At 42.4% G+C, this 19,916-nt stretch overlaps 1 protein-coding gene across 8 annotated transcripts in view; it reads left to right on the forward strand.

The window, feature by feature from the left end:
* LOC124111021 (dystrophin-like) overlaps positions 1–19,916 on the forward strand; it is a 480,101-nt gene that overhangs the window by 184,479 nt on the left and 275,706 nt on the right. For 7 of the 8 annotated variants that reach the window (XM_048383638.1, XM_048383637.1, XM_048383640.1 and 4 more), the window contains 13 exons: positions 302–517; positions 1,456–1,569; positions 2,647–2,973; positions 3,684–3,897; positions 4,281–4,384; positions 4,690–4,842; positions 5,099–5,260; positions 5,906–6,034; positions 6,331–6,504; positions 7,223–7,378; positions 10,221–10,388; positions 10,791–10,973; positions 12,328–12,483. In XM_048383638.1, coding sequence (XP_048239595.1) covers positions 302–517; positions 1,456–1,569; positions 2,647–2,973; positions 3,684–3,897; positions 4,281–4,384; positions 4,690–4,842; positions 5,099–5,260; positions 5,906–6,034; positions 6,331–6,504; positions 7,223–7,378; positions 10,221–10,388; positions 10,791–10,973; positions 12,328–12,483 — 2,256 coding nt within the window. The remainder of the gene's footprint in view (positions 1–301; positions 518–1,455; positions 1,570–2,646; positions 2,974–3,683; positions 3,898–4,280; positions 4,385–4,689; positions 4,843–5,098; positions 5,261–5,905; positions 6,035–6,330; positions 6,505–7,222; positions 7,379–10,220; positions 10,389–10,790; positions 10,974–12,327; positions 12,484–19,916) is intronic. The other variant, XM_046470561.2, reaches the window with a different exon arrangement.

The raw sequence follows: 19,916 nt of genomic DNA on the forward strand, positions 1-19,916 counted from the left end.
AATTTAAACTATTGTTTAATATTTTTGGTCATTATTTTCTGATCATTTTCCTTATTTTCAAACAACATAATGAATGTTAGCACATCAAGGGAGATAATTTATCGAGTTTTGGTGGAGTTGTCTCCCTTCATATTGAAAAGTTGTTTTTGACGAGATAAATTTTCTCCCACAATAGAAAACATCGTTTTGTGGAATATGTAAATGTAGAAAGATTATACATGGTTATTTCTTGTGTGTGATGATTTATATAAAAGTTTATTTTGATAATGTCAAGTCCTGAATTTAGTGTTGATGTGTTTAGGAGCTGCAAGATGACCTCCAAGACCACCAGTCCAGCCTGGACTATGTCAACAGGACTGGGCAGGAGCTCATCGACAAGAAGTCCTCTGATGAGGATGTTGGGGATCTCCAGAATGACCTCAAGAACCTGAATGGCCGCTGGTCAGACGTGTCAGCCGCCATTACAGACAGACTGGCCAAACTGGACAGGACTATTGGCCAGATGAAACAGTATCAGGTACGCTGTCCTCAGTCTAGTCCTGTTCATTCTAGACTTTTTAAGATGTGGTCTCAGGCACACTTGGCTAACACAAAATGTGCCCTTCAGAGACATGGATGTCTTTGGGTATATGTAAACTTGCAGCTGTTTATTTCACTCAGTCTTTGAAATGGGATCCAACTTGCTGACAGCATGTCCATGGCAGTTGGTGTGAATATCTGTGTAATCCACTTGTGTATGATGACATGAGTAAATTGCAATTGGTTCATAAACTGGTTCATAAGTCCATAAACTGAAAATTTTTAGGCCACGCCTACTGTCAAACTACTGTTTCCTTATTGGCTAATGATAGTGCACGGGCGTGTGTGAAAAACGGTGTGCACTTTATGCATGAATCACCTACAGATCCACAAAGGAGAAAAATATTGAAGTCAATTCTTAAAACAAGAAGTCAGGCAAGGCACAGCTGGTAGCTGGCTTCCCAATGTCAGCCCACCCCACTGGCCCACCCCACTGGCCCACCCCATTGGCCCACCCACTTCATCAATATGTGGGTTGAATGTTGAGGACAGTTGAGGAAGTGGTGAATTACATTGCCTGCAAAAACATTGTGCTGTGACAAGCTTCAAATCATAACAACAAGATATGTTAGGACAAATAGATGATTAAGTATTAGTTTTGTCCAAATTAGTTCTTATTAATTGGGTCATTGTGCAGAGTTGCATCCCTTTGGCATGCCAGGATCCTATGATTCCAGATTCAACCTTAATTTATTCTTGGTTTGTCAGGACCACAACAGTGATTTTCAGCTTAACAAAAGTAGTATTAACCCTGCATTGACTTCCTGGACACGTTTGGCTAAATGTTCAAAGCAGCATAACAGCCAACTCAATTACTCGCTTGTTTACTGTTATGCATTATACAGCCACATCTTCATCTGTGTCTTCATGTTTCAGAATCAGCTGGTTGGGCTGACACGATGGATGGATGAGATGGATGTGTTTCTCCATGCCGAGGACCCAGTCAGTGGCGACATCCCCACCCTTGAGGCACAGCTCCACGAGAGTAACGTAAGTGGTATTCCTGTGTCAAAAAGGCTTGTAGCCAACTCTGGATAGCACGGTCAGATACACAGGAAAATCAGCTACAGACCAGTATAGGTCACTGGGGATCAATTCTAACCCAGAATCGCCAATAGGTAGTCTCAGGAATGAGTTTCGGAGCAAGATGATACAGATAAGCCTGGAATAACCATACCATCCTCTGTACCATCCTCTGTACCATCCTATGTACCATACCATCCTCCGTACCATACCATCTGTACCATACCATCCTATGTACCATACCATCCTCTGTTCCATAAAGGGGCGGTCGGGTAGCCTAGTGGTTAAAGCGTTCGCTCGTCACGCCGAAGACCCGGGTTCGAATCCCAACATGGGTACAATGTGTGAAGCCCATTTCTGGTGTCCCCCGCCGTGATATTGCTGGAATATTGCTAAAAGTGGCGTAAAACCAAACTCACTCACTCACTCACTCACTCACTCACTCACTCACTCACTCACTCACTCACTCACTCACTCACTCACTCACTCACTCACTCACTCACTCACTCACTGTTCCATACCATCTGTACCATACCATCCTCTGTTCTTTACGGGGGGCATGGGTGGCCCAGTCGTCTAAGGCGCCGTGATTCACTGTGCAGAGTTGCGTCCCTTAGGCACGCCAAAAACCTATGATTGTGGGTTCGAATCCCGGTTCACCCCGATTATGTTTCTAGGTTTGTGCTCGTGGGTTTCACCGAAGTGGTAAACGTCTGAGACCTGCATCACTTCTGGCTTTCCTCCCACATGAAGCTGACACGCCGCGATATAACTTGAATACTGTTAAAAGCGGTGCTAAACTCACTCACTCACTCTGTTCCATACCATCTGTACCATACCATCCTATGTACCATACCATCTGTACCATACCATCCTCTGTACCATACCATCCTCTGTTCCATACCATCACCCCGTGCAACCATGGACTGAAATAGCGACATGTCATTTACACAAATACCTAAAATTAAAAGTTGGACCAAAGAAATATGATGACGGATGAGTTAAACATCGGACAAAGTTTGAAATTTGTGAACTTGTTTTCAGGGAGTCCTGGAGGACATTAAGACCTTGCGGCAGAACGTCATCAACATCAGCAACTTGAGCAAGTCCCTGTCCACGGAGGGTGATGACACGTTCCAGGAGAGTCTCGGCAATGAGGTAGTGAGTCTGAACAGTAAGTGGGACCGGGTGGTTCAAATGGCCGAGGAACAAAACGAGCGCCTGAAGAAACTTCTGTGTGACAGTCAGTGTGTGTACGACAAGATCGAGAACATCACCAAGTGGCTGGAGCCACTCAAGGTCGACCTGGCCAATAAGGATTACTCCGTGGAGAATGCAAATGATCTGCTTGTAAAGAACAAAAAATTCAAGGTTTGTTGAATTTCTGTCTTCTACATATGTTTTTTGTTGCACCATATTTCTTGCTAAGGAAATGTTTCATTCTAATTCGCGAAGGGTGGCCCAGGTTTAGGGTTTGCTTGACATGCCAAATGGTTCTCAACATTGAAATAGTTGAAATGATGCCCAAAATATTGTGAAACAATACTCACTTGCTCATATTTTGGTAAAACAATACTCATATTTTGAAAGTAGAGAATGCTAATTATATAAGAAATTTCATTTCGAAAGGAGACCGCCTCCGTGGTCTAGTGGTAGAGCATCCGCCCGGAGAGCGGAAGGTCTGGGGTTCGATCCCCGACAGCGTTATACCAAAAGACGTTAAAAGATGGTACTTGTTGTTACCCTGTCTTGCGCTCGGCATTAAGGGGCTAAAACAAGGACTGGTCGGCTAGGAGTCAGTATACTGTGTCTGAGTGGGGTATTCATGTTAAACTGGGGCATGGTATCTCAGTGAGCTAGCACTATAAATCAGAATCAGTCCGGACTAGCACAAGCAGCCACACAAACACACACACGTACATGCACGTCGCTATATAAGTGCTATAATCTTGGACGCGACGTTAAACCCCATTTCACCTCACCTCACTGTGAAAGATGACGAGAGTCATGTGCAGTGTCTGTGTATTTTTTAGTTTAATGAACATGGAACCAGTTGAGATTGTTAAAACACTACCTTCCAGAGCTTGAAGAAAGAAGTGAGTGGGAGAGAATCTGATGTAGATGCACTTAACGAAGAAGCTAACCAGATGTTGAACAAAGCTCCGTCCGGCACGCTGCAGGAGCTGGCGCGGTCATTGATGAAGATGAATGCGTTGTGGACAGACGTGTTCCAGAGGGTGGACAGATACTATTCTCTGTACGACAGCTCTGATGCTGAGTGGAAGGAGTTAAAAGGTAAATGTCGGGTTTGAAATTAACGTTCCACTTGTTCAAGACTTGTAAAATGGTGGAAATACTTGTGATATTTCTTTGTAGGTCTTTCTTTGCAGATCATTTTTGTGGATTAGTGAAATAAAAATTAATTTTTAACCCAGAAATGTTGAGATAAAGTCAGAGCAAGAAGTTATTGGATGTACCCACCACGAATGGGGGCACCTGCCCAATGGTCTACCCTGCACTGCAGATCAAGTTGTGACCATTATTTGCAAGCATGTGAAGGTCATGAGTTTCAAGGGCATATATTGACCTTTATTCTCAAAGGGCTTCCATTTAGCATACTCAGGGCTGAACTACCATGACTGTTTGGCTTACATTGAATAATGGCCTTACTGTTTCAGACCTACTGGATTTGGAGAGGCGGTTTCTGCAGAACCTTGAAAGGAAAGTCCGTCGAACATCAGCAACCAGTTCAGATGCTGAAGAGATTTCAGAAGAACTAGATGTGAGTCATTTTGAAAAAGAATTTCCAAACAGCCTTTGTTTAATAGACATATTTCCTGGGTGTACAATGCATTTTAGCTTTGTTCTGAAGGGGAGGGGAAATACTGTCTCCAATTATTGTGAGAAAATGTTCAAGTTCATTATGTCACCTAAATTGAGAAAGTCGTAACAGAGACTAACTTTTACTCAGTCGCAGATGGTAACAAGAAAGACAAGATGCCAGACCTGCAATTGTATTGGTAAAAAAATTTTTTTGTGAAGGTGAGTGAGAGTGTGTACAAGTGTGACTCTGATATTGTATTGCAGGATGTGGAGAATCTGCTCCGGGAACACAACGACAGTAACAGGAAGCGGGTGAACGAGTTGGCGGGAGAGTTGATCACCAACTCCATCATGGTGGACATTGTCAAGAAGGAGCTGGATGAGTACAACAGGAAGTACGACTCCCTGGAAGCAGAGGTGAGCGGATCACAGGTGTCACATGCTGCCCGTAATCATTTCATTTCTGGAACTGTTGCTGTTGGTGCTTTCTGATGATCCCATTTTGTCATTTTCATGGAATCGAGTCTTTGATTCTGTTGATGGTTACGGTTGGTTCCTGGGGCTGAACTAAACAACTTATGGTGAACATGTAGTGGGATGATATATGTAAAAAATTTATAGGCAAATTTATGATTGAGTTGTATGGATCTTGAGCTAATATCTCTGTACACAGGCCAAAGAAAAGGTGAACCGTCTAGAGCGGTCAATCCACCAGGCACAGAATATCGAGCGTCAAATGCTGGAAATGTCACAATGGATGTCAGACATCACCCAGTATCTGCAGTCTCGCCTGGATGCCGACATGGTGGCTGGAGACGTTCCTCAGGAACATGAGGTCAGTGTATTCAGATGAGGTCAATTGATACAGATGAGGTCATGGTTCAGTTGGTACACAACAGAGCAGGGTCCCATTCCTCAAAGCATTTTAGTGATACGAATATCGTAAGCCTATGTTGAAGTATGGGAGTTACGATCATCTTAGTGCTAAGAATACTAAGAAGAAGAGGGCCCAGGTCCTTATTCAGGGCTCCAGATGATTGGTTCAGCTGTTGATTATTTAATTCCAAGTTATCATTCACATTGAGTTTTTATAGCTTTCTATGGGTAATCAACATAATTTAGGGAATTTAAGCCAACAATGAGACCATTTTTAAAAATGTTCCTGCTACAAAATTTGTTCAGATGACTTCTAATCTGCATTTGTTTGTGAACTGCTTTAATGTATTACATGTTGCATAAGCTCAAGACTGAGATACATATGTATGTTACAATACATGAGATGCAGGACATAAAGATCTTTAAAAAACCGGAAGTATGCAAGTGGAAACACTACATAGAGTAATTACTCACAGTGTTGTTGTATTATTGGGTTTGTTCATTTTTTCATGTGTAGTTGTAACCAAACGACCCAAAAGTACTTTTGCGTATCTGGAGCGCTGTTACACATATATAATGCTGTAATATGTTTCTATTCCAACAGTCTCTGAAGGAGGAGTTTCAGCAGCAGGAGGATCTCCTGCGTGAGCTGGAGAAGCATGTCCTAGAGTACCGCCAGCAGGGCAAGATGGAGGCCAGTGCCAGGCTGGAGCAGCAGACACAGCTTCTCAAGGTCAGATTGGACATAGCTACTGAAATCCAGATTGGACATAGCTACTGAAATCCAGATTGGACATAGCTACTTAAATTCAGATTTGACATAGCTACTGAAAGTCAGATTTTACATAGCTACTGAAAGTCAGATTTTACATAGCTACTGAAAGTCAGATTTACATAGCTACTGGAAGTCAGATTTACACAGCTGCTCAAAGTCATATTTACACAGCTACTCAAAGTCAGATTTACACAGCTACTCAAAGTCAGATTTACTTTATTTGTTTATTTATTTACGTTATTTGTTCCTCACAGAAACACTTTGCTGAGGTGATGGTGAAGTTCCGCAAGTTCCAGCGCCCGGCAGACTTTGAGCCGAAGCTGAGTCACGTGAAGAGAGAGTTGGACAACATCCAGGACAGAGCTCACCTCCTGGAAGTCCCGGGGGAGGACATCGAGATGCTGCAGTCCAGGCATGACACCTGCATGGTGAGATGGGTGCATGGAGAGATGGGTGGAGAGACTGATGGATGGAGAGATTGATGGATGAATGGATTGAGAGATTGACAGGTGGAAAGATTGATGGATTGAGAGGTTGAGGGAAAGATGGATGAGAGAAAGATGGATGAGAGAGATAATAGAGATGGATAGAGGGAGAGGTGGATGGGTGGAAAGATTGAGGGATGGATGGAGAGATTGATGGATGGAGGGAGAGATGGATTGAGAGATTGATAGGTGGAGAGATTGATGGATTGAGAGGTGTAGGGATGAGAGATAATCAATAGAGATGGATGGAGGGAGAAGTGAATGGGTGGAGAGACTGATGGGTGGAGGGAGAGATGGATAGATTGATGGATGGATGGAGAGAGGGACGGGTGGAGTGACGGACGTGTTGAGAGATTGATGGATGGAGAGACGGACGGATGGAGGGAGAGATGGATGGAGAGATTGATGGATGCATTGAGTGATTGACGGGTGGAGAGATTGATGGATGGGTGGATGGATGGAGAGATCGATGCAGAGACTGATGGATGCATGGAGAGACGGGTGGGTGGAGAGATTGATGGGTAGAGATTGATGGATGGAGAGATTGATGGATGGAGGGAGAGACCGATGGGTGGAGAGATGTGATGGGTAGAGATGGTGGACTTATCTGGTGAAACAGGCCAAATGAGAAATATAATGTTTCACACCGATTCATTTCCAGAAATTTTACAAGACAATGAGTGAGCTAAAGCCTGAGGTGGAGTATGTGATCAAGGCAGGTCGGCATGTGGTGGAGAAGAAACAGGTAGACTTCCCCGACAAGCTCAATAAGCAGCTGGATGCCATTAAACAACAATATAATGACCTGGGGGCACAGGTACTAGCTCAGTCACATAACACCTGCAGCAGCAGCAGCAGCAACTTGCTGTAGCCTGGCTTTCCTCTAGCTTTCCCCCTGTCTCTGGCAGGATGGTAGCGTAGGCGTCCAGTTACTCCTGCATACAGTGGCCAAAGGAGATCAGAAGAATGATGCCTTCAAAATTACTTCAAATTGGAATTTTTATTAAAGGGAATTTGAGTTAATTGAAAACTTAATTTCAAGATTTGTTGTTTTACTTTGAAGAAATATACACTCATTTGGTGATTTTTGGGGGGTCTGTTTTATGAAATATGTACATTGATTTTTGTAAGAAAAAGTTTAAAAAATTGTACTCGAAGATCAATTTGTTGGTTCTGATACTGGTACTGTTTGCTCATTATTTCAAATTTAAATCATTCTTCTGTCCAAACTGACTTTCCGTGCTCTGTTGTGAAAAGAATGAGTTCATTAATCATTAGGCTATTTTCAGTTCAGTTTTTATTTACCTTAACTTTGTCATTTTTGTGTGATTTCATTGCATGAAATGTTTTCAAAATGCCATTTGTGTGAGATAACCAAGTGATTTACATTGCACAAGACACTGACAGATATCTAATACTGAACACCAAATACAGACTATATTTTTACGTGTATTAAACAGCTTCTCTGATATGCATCATGAGATATTATTGGTGACATGACTGACAAATATTTCATTACAGAGGTTCGGGTCGCCATGGTTACTTATGTTTAATTGAATATTAAATAGTGTTAATGCTGATATACCTATATACAGGCAGTAAGCCAGGCTACTCAAGACTACTAACCACATCGGCCTTGATACTTTATTGACTGACATTAACATGCACTAACAACTGCATGTCGATAACACTTGTCATTTTCGCCGTTACAAATGTAAGATAATCTAAAAAATATTCCAGCTCCAACCTTCATGAGACTGATCCGTAAAGTAAGGTGAAGGATCTTGTCAAAATGTCTGAAGTAAAATAGTGAGTGAGTATGGTTTTACGCCGCTTTTAGCAATATTCCAGCAATATCACGGCGGGGGACACCAGAAATGGGCTTCACACATTGTACCCATGTCGGGAATCGAACCTGGGTCTTTGGCGTGACGAGCGAACGCTTTAACCACTGGGCTACCCAACCGCCCCAGTGAAACAGTGAGATAGAGCGAGACCATTGTCATTTTTTAGAAATAAGGTGCTGAAGGAGGTATCTGTGCAAAATTGTAAAAGTTGTGATTTAGTTTTACTGAACCTAAACCTTGAAAAACAGAAAAATGATGCAAACCGATTATTTTCGATCACTTGGATGATCCAATCTTCGGTCATGATTGTAATTAATGCCAGTTGGAAGCAGCTTTTCCGAAATGTTAAACTTCAATCCCTTAAAATCAAGATTATGGTGGCCCTGGCCAGCCTTTCAATCCACACTTCTCCAAAAAGGAAATGCCGTATTTGACATAATAAGTGCCCAGGGCACTCTCAAAATTAGAAATAGGGGGCTATTATTAGAATATTATTTTGAAGAAAACAACAACAAGAGTTGAAAGACCGTACATTTCATGGTTTATGCTGACAGCTTGAAATGTTTATATATGACAGATATATTTTTCCAGAATTTAATTGCACATAGTTAAGAAACATATAACACATGAGTGCGTATTATACATGAATAAATAAGTCGTGTGTATATTGATCAATCGGAAGGGGTGCTAATGGGGATTGTTCACTAGCCAATATATCAGCAAATATTGCCGTGGGCGCTTATTACATCATATACGGTATATATGTTAATTGAGAAAATAAATTGGCTTGTAAAGATTCACACCCCACCCTCCACACCCCACTAAATAAAGTTGGTGTTTTTAGTTTCATCAATAATTTGACAAGACCATGACCTTGTTTTTATGTAGGACTCTTTTCACATAAAATCAGACTGTTGTGCTTGGATTCTGAACTGTCGTTTTTTTAAATTCTGGATTTATATACTACCCAAAAGAAGTTAAGGAATGCCTGATTCTTTCATTTTACTTTAGTCTGTCATGGCAAAGAACACCCAGTTCTGTCATATTCTGCCATGACAGATTATCTTTCGTAATATGAAAGAAACAGGTGTTCCTGAACTTCTTTTGAGTAGTATATATTGAACTTGAAATGTCATATGACATATTTCGATATTTTGACAGGATATTTTATTTCAAATGTTATATTGTATGACAGTTGTGGTTTATTTTTTATTATAACCTTTTTCCTGTCACCTCACAGCATGACTTTCTAAGTAGATTTGTTTTGATTCGAGCTGTATGTTTGCTGTCTAGTCATAATTGTAATTAGTCACTGAACAAACAATCAACACTGACACAGGCATGGAGAATAACATTTGATGTTACATTATGTTTTTAAACAAGGTAATGATTGTTTTTGTAACTCTGTGCTTGCTTATTTCATCCTATGTGTTGAGCCAGTTTCGTCTTTTTATTCTACTTGCATGCTTTCAAAACATAAGATTTTATGTCCTGCTTTGGGGATTTTTTCAATGTTTCTAATAAGGATACATGGTTTTTTAAACATTAAAACATAATTCTCTACTATTAATCTTTGAATATCTCAGTTCCTATAACTTTTATCAGTCCTTGTAAATATTCATTAATATTCATACTTAATAATAAATTAAGTAATTTATAATAAATAATTCGATACATACTAGTTCCTGTTTAAAAGCTTTCATGAATAAGAATAATTTGTATTTTTAACTTTTAAGAAAATTTCATCCATCAATACAATATTAGCATTATATTACTTTTTAATGACCCACGATTATGTTATGCCCATGTTAGGTCACACTGGGAAAGACCAATCTCGAAAAAGCTCTGAAAGTGTCAAAGAAGCTACGTAAAGAAATGAGTGCAGTTAGTGAGTTTGTGTCAACGACAAATCATGACCTTGACCGAAGGGAGTTAAACACAACCGTCTATAATTTGGAAGAGGAGGTCAACCATGTCAGGGTGAGTCGAGATCATGTGACGGTAACAAGATGGCCCCTGATCAAATCGTCTCGCTCCGCGCGGCTTTATCACTGAAATTAATAAGACGTCATTTGACCATGTGTGAACAAAAATAAATTTTCTCCAAGGTAAAATTCATTTTAGTGTATTCAGAAGTCGAATAATCAGAAATACTTCTTAGGGTTTGAAAACCCATAACAAGAGGATACGTATCATACTTTTAATTTGGACCCCCATAGCAAAAAAATATCTGCATTCACTCTTGTCTGTGTAGACTGTTAGACTGTTCTTCAACACTGGTTTGTCTGGTCAAGACTCAATGACTACTGCTGTGTAAGATTGCAGTGTAATGATATCTACCCGTGCTTGTGTAAACAGTATGTTATCTTCACCAATCCCCAGCTGGCTGAAGACGACCTGTCCAAGAGACAGGCGCTGGTGCCCTCTATCAGGGAACTCATTCTCCAGCTCCAGGACCTGGCTGAAGAAGGGGAGGTAATCGAGGCAGCCGAGACTGTGTCTAAGATGGAGCTGTCGGTAGAGGAGCTGTCCGCCAGGTTGTCAACACGGAAACAGAAGATGCAAGTGAGTTGATTGTCACAGTGTATTTGACTCGTAACAATATGGATTTATACACTTAAAGATCACTGTAATAATGTAGCAGTAAGATACATTATTAATTATGTGGAAGCCTTGTCTTGTTGAGGGGCAATTTTCCAGCATTGAAGGGAATGACTCACAAAACACATTTGTCAAATCTAGGGCTGAGACGAGTCCAAATTTACTACCCAGGTACCCACACCCCTATTACCCAACCCTACCCGGGTACCCGCTGTTGGTGTCAAGAAATAGGTACAAAATGTCTGATTGGGAAAAGTTTGACAGTAGCCCTGGCAATATGTATTTAGATACACATTTAAAGCGATGTGGTCACTGAAGTTGACTGAAGTTTTAGCTTTGTTCAAACATATATAAGTCAGAAGGAACGTGTTCATAGTCTTGAAGAAATGCGAACATTAGAGACTTAAAATTGTCGTGTAACCACTATATTAAATATAGTGATTTTTTTGTCATGAAACAATATATCACGTGACTAACCACGGGTCTGGGTAGTCCCGGGTCCTGCGCAGTACCCACCCGACCCGAGTACCCGAGTTACCCGTCCTAGCCCTAAATCTAAATCTACTCTTGAAGAAGGGATATCATCCAATGTGGTATTATTCAATTATGTTTCTCACATTGTTACATTCTCATCTCTTCATCATATATCGTTTATGACGGATGTGGTTCGGATGGTATTCTGATGAGTCATTTAGTTTACTGAGCACTGTTCCAGTGTTCACTGTACAGAGTTGCTTCCCTTAGAAGTGCAAGGAGCCACTGATTGTGGGCTTGATCCTTGGTTTGTCGCCACCATACCCATGGTTGTGAGTTCCACCAGTGTGGTAAACATCCACAAACCACATTATTGTGTGCTTCCTCCCACATGAACATGCCATGCCATAATATGACTGATATTCTATTCAAACCCAACTCACTAAAGCCATCGGACCGCCTCCGTGGTCTAGGGGTAGAGCGTCCGCCCGGAGAGCGGAAGGTCGGGGGTTTCGATCCCCGATCGCCTCACACCAAAAGACGTTAAAAGATGGTACTTGTTGTTACCCTGTCTGGCGCTCTGAATTAAGGGGCTAATACAAGGACTGGTCGGCTCGGAGTCAGTATACTGTGTCTGAGTGGGGTATTCATGTTAAACTGCGGCATGGTATCTCAGTGAGCTAGCACTATAAATCGGCATCAGTCCGGACTAGTACAAGCAGCCACACAAACACACACACACGTACATGCCCGTCGCTATATAAGTGCAATAATCTTTGACGCGACATTAAACCCCATTTTACCTCACCTCACTAAAGCCATCATTCCTCTCTTCCCACCCCAGGAGGAGAGCAGCAAGCTGGATGGTCAGTTCATCGACTTCCAGACGCAGATCCTCAAGGTCAAGGACTGGCTTGGTAAAGCGGAGGTTGTCCTGGCATCACACGACAAGCTGCCGGACCAGCAGAAGTCAACACTCACCCAGAGAGAGGCCATCAAGGTAAACACCCCATCTTTTCGTGACATTTTGGAAACTGTAGTACCATATTTTCTTGAGTATAATGCACACCCAAGTATAATACGCACCCCCATCTAGCAGATACAGTATTTTGAAAAAAAATAATTTGAATATTATGCGCAGAAAAAAATGACACTGCACCCCTACAGTGAGCTCCGGTGAACAATCGGGGGATAAGAAACTTGATCAGTACAAATTTGAAATTTGAGATACAAAATCACCAGACATATTGTTCTACCGTTTAAATCAGATTTTTTGTTCAGCTAGGCATTGTTTTACGTCCAGGGATTAAGATAACCTTGTGTATTTTCTTGTAAACTAAGCCGGAAACAGCTGTACACATGTTTTCTTGGAATCTACTTCGGTTAAAACTTACCCAATGATATAACTTTAAAGGATCGGGAAAAATTATACTCAAGAAACTATGGTACTTGTTAGGGATGTTTATCGGGATCAGTCAGTCTCACTCTTTGGGGTCTTTGCTTCACTTGACTTCCAAAGTTATACAGATGTCACCTCATAGCTCATGTTCTGAAAATTGAGACTATTATTGATGGGGATTTAATTTAATTGAAGAAAATCTGCCACTTTGAGTGCATTTCTTACCAAAATAGGAAGGCCTCTTCTTGCTGTCTACAATTATATGTAGTGTATTATGATTTAAGCACCTATACTTTTTGCATCCCTTCTCAATGTGTAGTCAGCACCATACCCGTGCTCGTGGGTTTCACCGAAGTGGTAAACATCTGAGACCTGCATCACTTCGGGCTTTCCTCCCACATTAAGCTGAAACGCCGTGATGTAACTGGAAAACTATTAAAAGTGGCGTTAAATCCAACTCACTCACTCACTCACTCACTCACTCACTCACTCACTCACTCACTCACTCACTCACTCACTCACTCACTCACTCACTCACTCACTCACTCACTCACTCACTCACTCACTCACTCACTCACTCACTCACTCACTCTCAATGTGTATGCATGCAGGATTTAATGTTCTGCATCCAGTGCAACCGTGAGTGAAGACAGAGTTGAGTTATAGAGTTGACATCACTGACAGCCCAGGAGCTTCTGCTGGGAGCCGTGTGAGAGATATTGTCTGCTTGGTGTTTGGTTACATGGTCAAACCCTTTTTGAATTTGACGAAATCCTCCTCAATTAGCTCTAAATTTTCTCTGGCACTGTCAGTTGTTTTTACCGTAAGATCAGAATTTAGAAATCTTAGCACCCAAGAAGAATATATCCTTATTCATCTGTAAATGTTCATGAATAATAGTTTCAATGGATCCATGGTTAAGACCTGTGTCTTCCTCAAGGTCAGCAATGGTAAAACGTCTATCTGACAGCATAAGTTTTTCTTTCTATTTGAATGAATGGAAGTAGAGGGACATCCAGACCAAGGGTCATCATCAAGGCTTGTTCTCCCAGCCTTAAACATAGCTGCCCAGCGTTTAACAGTGAAATAGCTATGGCACTCATCCCTATGAACTTGTGACATGTGGTCATGAATTTCTTGGGGAGTACTTTTCTCTAAAAGTAAAAAACTTGATGACTGCTCGGTACTCATTCTTTTCCATTTCTGTGTCCATTTGGACCCCTATCACATTCAACTGGCTGTCACTAATATACAAATGGCCTCAACAGACCAAATACACTTGCAATGAACTTCTCAAACAATGAACCACATTGACTAGTTCACTTTGTTTTGGCCCACAGTTGAAAGTTAGTCAGGGGGCAAGGGGGGCCCATTCTTCTAAGGCACTGCGATTCGCTGTGCAGAGTTGCATCCCTTGGGCACGCCAGAAACCTATGATTGTGGGTTCGAATCCCGGTTCGCCCCAATTATGTTTCTAGGTTTGTCAGCACCGTACCCTTGCTCGTCGGTTTCACCGAAGTGCTAAATGTCTGACACCTGCATCACTTCGGGCTTTCCTCCCACATTAAGCTGACACGCCTTGATATAACTGGAATACTGTTAAAAGCGGCGTTAAACCCAACTCACTCACTCACTCACTCACTCACTCACTCACTCACTCACTCACTCACTCACTCACTCACTCACTCACTCACTCACTCACTAGTCAAACACAGTAAGCAAGGGAGTCTCCAGAGTTCTCCACCTTCAAGTAAATATTTCTTTGTTAACATCAAATACAAACACAGTTTAAGATTATTCCATCTGGTATGGACGCGTCAATTTCAAAAAGCCAGCAGTCAGTATTGATTCTTGTGGCCGGCCAGTCCACTGCAGTGCTGCACACACACACACACACACGTGGGCTGCTGACATCGGCCACAGACACTGCCCCTGGCATTGCGTCACTACAACCAAGGTGGACACTTGACAGGCGGGGCCATGGGCATTGTCTTGATTACTTTGTTGCAATCAGTTATCCATGTAGAAACTGTTTCCATGGCAACATCATTTTTGATTTTCAATAAAATTATACAGATATTGTATAAATGGTAAAGGCGCTTGATTTTGTCTTACGTTGACGGATGGTTCGGTTAATCTGCGAATATTTGATGTGTCACTGTGGATCTTTTGAGGGTAGGTTGGGCTGTATTTGATTAATATTGAATTTGATATTGCATATTTAGTTTAAATAGTTAAATATTTAATTCTGTGTTGATTTGTTGTTTTTTCTGTATCCTAAACTTTAATTTTTCTTCATCGTAATTTGTTTTCTTGAAAAGAAAAAGCAACTAAGATCTTGTCTTGTGAAATACAAACTTTTGCAAAACAATTATTTCGTGGATAGATTACTTTTGTTTTTTGTGTTGTCCTTATTGTAAAATCTCTTCCTGATTTGATGATCAAAGGATTCAATGAAGATGTAGAAGTTTTATCTGACATATGTAGTATTGTTATTGTGCAGTTCAAACTTTTGCCATAGATTTGTATCATTCAAAGAATGGTTGTTATCTCACATAGTTTTCCAGCAGGTATCTTTGAATTCCATTTTTCTTTAAATTGTCTTTTTATAACCTAAAAAACTATCCACCACAGAAAATCATTTAAGTCAGCACTGAAAAGCTTTCTTATTCCCAATTTTGAACAGCTGGTCACATCTGTAATTAGCCCTTAAGTCTCATGTGCAACATTCATCCTCCCCATCTCGCCCAATCCTCCCCCATATCGCCCCATCCTCCCCATATCGCCCAATCCTCTCCCATATCGCCCAATCCTCTCCCATATCGCCCCATCCTCCCCATATCGCCCAATCCTCTCCCATCTCGCCCCTCTCCATCCCATCTGATCCCCATCTTGCCCCATCCTCCCCCATCTCGCCCCATCCCCCCATCCTCCCCATCTTCCCCCATCTCCCCCCCTCCTTCCCATCTCACCCAATCTCACCACATCCCCCATCCTCTCCCATCTTGCCCCATTCTCCCCATCTCGCCCTATCCTCCCCCATCTCGCCCCATCCTCCCCATCTCGCCCTATCCTCCCCCATCTCGCCCCATCCTCCCATCTCACCCTATCCTCCCCCATCTCGCCCCATCCTCCCCATCTCGCCCCATCCTCCCCATCTTGCCCCATCCTCCCCATCTCGCCCCCTCCTCCCCATGCTCCCCCATCCTCCCCATGCTCCCCCATCCTCCCCATCTCGCCCCATCCTCCCCCATCTCGCCCTATCCTCCCCCATCTCGCCCCTCCTCCCCATCTCAACCCATCATACCACTGTGACAGTTCCACATTACCCAGTGTCAAGGTATTCCGTCTAAGGCAGCTGGCCACGGACATCTCAGTGCAAATCAATGGGCTGGCATCGGAGTGTACAAGGCGATTGAATTGTAGTTGCACGTACATGGCACGGCGATGTGAGTCCTGCGACAAGCCATTGACATGGAGGAGGGTTGTCTGGAAGTAATGACTAAAACCTGCTTCTCTCAAGTCACACTTCATCAGGTCTGGTGTTAAATGGTCAGGGACTGATATACAATACAACCGTATACAATAGGTTGAATTTCAAGGCAACGCTGATGTCAGTGGGCTCTGTGATGACAGTTTTGGTGTCACCATCGTAGATTCCCATAGGAAATACACAGGTAGGGTGAATATCTCGACTTTTAGCGGTGTTGACACTAATGTGGGGTTTTGTTTATGAAATTATTTTTTGTTTATGTAGATTTTGATGAGTTTGATGAATTGATGGTGGTGTTTATTGGTTTTAATGTTATTTATCAGGTGTTATTTAGTTGCTACGTTGTACAAATATAGTTTTTATGATGACTTTGTGTTTAGATATTTTTATTATCAAAGAATTATTTGAGCAAATTTTTATTTTGTGCCTACACAGCAAATTGGTTGTCATATTTACTTTTTTTTTGGTCATTGAATGAATTTTGAGTGATTGGAGACTTCACAGAGACATACTGTTATAAAGAGAACTACAGTCATAGTATGATATGCAGTATGCCAGTGATTTGTATCAGCAATGGGGACGGTTGGGTAGCCTTGTGATTAAGGCGTTCGCTCATGAGGCTGAAGATCCAGGTTCGATTCCCCACATGGGTACAATGTGTGAAGCCTATGTCTGGTGTCCCCTGCCTGTGATCCAATTCACTCACTCACTGAATCAGCAATGTACAGCTTTATACTGTTAGGGGAATATTTCACTAACATCACTGATAGTCAATTTGTGTTGCGCTAGGAAAGCCCAAAGAGTCTACAGCCACCTTTTGTTGAGAGTTGGGGAACTTGGCCCACTGGGCTACCCATGTCCACTCAGCATTTTGAGAAATATGTGAAATATATATAGAGAATTCCCCTGTTTATTGAACATTTGAGTGAAAAATACCTTCCCCCCCCGACACCACTGTATAGTATAACACAATCCAGAATATACATTCATAAGATGTGATCAAACTCACTCACCCAGCCACTCACTCACCCAGCCACTCACTCACCCACTCACTTGCTCGCTCACTCACTCACTCACTCACTCACTCACTCACTCACCCAGCCACCCAGCCACTCACTCACCCACCCAGCCACTCACTCACTCACCAAGCCACTCACTCACTCACCCAGCCACTCACTCACTCACCCAGCCACTCTCACCCAGCCACTCACTCACTCACTCACTCACACACTCACTCACCCAGCCACTCACTCACTCACCCAGCCGCTCACTCACCCAGCCGCTCACTCACCCAGCCACTCACTCACCCACTCACTCACCCACCCAGCCACTCACTCACTCACCCAGCCACTCACTCACTCACCCAGCCACTCACTCACCCAGCCACTCACTCACTCACTCACTCACTCACTCACTCTACCATGAAATGTAACTGATCACAAATCACGCCTTGATTGTCCACGATGGAATCAGAACACAGATATTGACAACTCTGGCTAATGTCAAGGATGAGTCAGTGGTGCTGTAGTAATACACCGAGGAGGTTGAATCATAGATGTCGGAGTGCTGTGGAGGTTGAGTTGAGTTGTTGTTGATGGTGCTGTGTCAGCCTGTGGAGGTGTGGCATGTTGAGTTGTTGTTGATGGGGATGTGATGGTGCTGTGTCAGCCTGTGGAGGTGTGTCACGTTGAGTTGTTGTTGATGGGGATGTTTCCCGCATGGTGTGGTGAGGGGACAGACCTACACCCGGCGGGACGAGGCAGGTTAAGCTCACACAACAGAGACCATAAATATTTTTATTTTTGTTGTTTTATGCTGCATTCCATCTATATGATGGCTTCCTGTAAATATTCAAGACTGGATCAGTCAAACCAGTGATTGATATGAGGATCGTTCCACGTTGACAGACCAGATCCATTGAGTCACTGTGTTACACCTCTAATAAGATTCTTGCAATTACATTGGTTAATCCGTACCACGTAACGAAAAGCTACATTTCAATGTAGACCCCAAATCACATGACTGACTCTCTCGAAAATTGACTCATCACGTGATCAGTACAGACGTGATGGATATTGACTCATCTGCTAGAATACAAGATGGCATCTGGTACAAACAGCTAGGCTTCTATAATGAAACAGAGGACAGTGTAAAGGCTTCATAAACTGAAAAATGGATTTCGGTTTAACAAAAAAACGATTACCATTGATGATATATATGCGAAAACAAAGACCCTTGGATCCAACACCTGAGGTGGTCTGACCACCTCAGAGGTCGGGTCCTAGGGTCCTCAGGTGCTTGATTTCACATATGACTTTGTCAAGAGGTCTTCTTTGTATATTGTATGACAAGTGTAGGCTGCTTGGGTCCTATTCTCTACTGGACTCCCCATTGTGTCGGCCCTGTATTACAGTGTTCCCGCTGGTACTTAGTTATATCTTTACGTCATTCACACAAACTTCAGTTACAATTTTCTCACTTTTTTTAATATTTTGAGACGAGGTCGCTACAAATGGATATTTAGCCTAGAAATAGACCAGGGGAAACCCTGATGGTAACAGACAAGCTGACTTTGTTCGAAAATGTACTTATATGAATATCACCGATGTTTTGTTCAACAAAGAAGGATTTATAAGGTGCTGTATTTGCCAGGCCACGGGGACTGCCAGTCATATGAATTACCTGTCCAAGCCTAATTTTACTGGTAAAATACTGGTAATTACCGGTAAACGGGAACACTGTATTAAGGCACAGCTTGATATTGACTGATGGGTGTCGGAACGATGATCATGTCTCACGTGTAGTCAACTGTATGCATGCTCTGAAACCAAGGTACCATTCCCCTCACGAGTACAACATGTGAAGCCTGTGCCTCGTGACCTCCCGTTCGAATCCCGGTTCGCCCCAATTATGTTTCTAGGTTCGTCAGCACCATACCCGTGGGTTTCACCGAAGTGGTAAACGTCTGAGACCTGCATCATTCGGGCTTTCCTCCCACATTCAGCTGACACGCCGTGATATAACTGTAATACTGTTAAAAGCGATGTTAAACCCAACTCACTCACTCACTTGGTGACCTCCCCTTAAGGATCTTGAAAGTGTTGAATGTGTCGTGACATGATATTCACTTGTTCTCGATTTCAAGTGCAGGATGGGTAGAAGTTGAGAGATCATGAAAGAGACCTCCAGTCTACGTATCTTTTCCGCATGAATTTATTTCGTGAATTTCGAACCTTCACGGACAGATAACTTGGAATCCCAAGTTGCGAGTAGGTATTCTTTATATTACCGTATTCGACGTAATAAGCGCCCTGCTCTAATAAGCACCCACGGCGAGATTCGCTAATATATTGGCAAGTGAACAATCCCAATTAGCACCCCTTCCGACCCTTATTCGCATATAATACGCACTCATGTGTTATATGCACCCTTTATTATTGGCAATTAAATTCTGGAAATAAATCTGTCGAATATAAACCTTTAAGGCTGTCTATGCTAGCATAAACCACGAAATTTATCTTTCAACTCTGTTTTTTTCACC

Source organism: Haliotis rufescens, unplaced genomic scaffold (genome assembly GCF_023055435.1).
Source record: "Haliotis rufescens isolate VD_foot unplaced genomic scaffold, xgHalRufe1.0.p SCAF_5, whole genome shotgun sequence".
Classification (NCBI taxonomy): domain Eukaryota; kingdom Metazoa; phylum Mollusca; class Gastropoda; order Lepetellida; family Haliotidae; genus Haliotis; species Haliotis rufescens.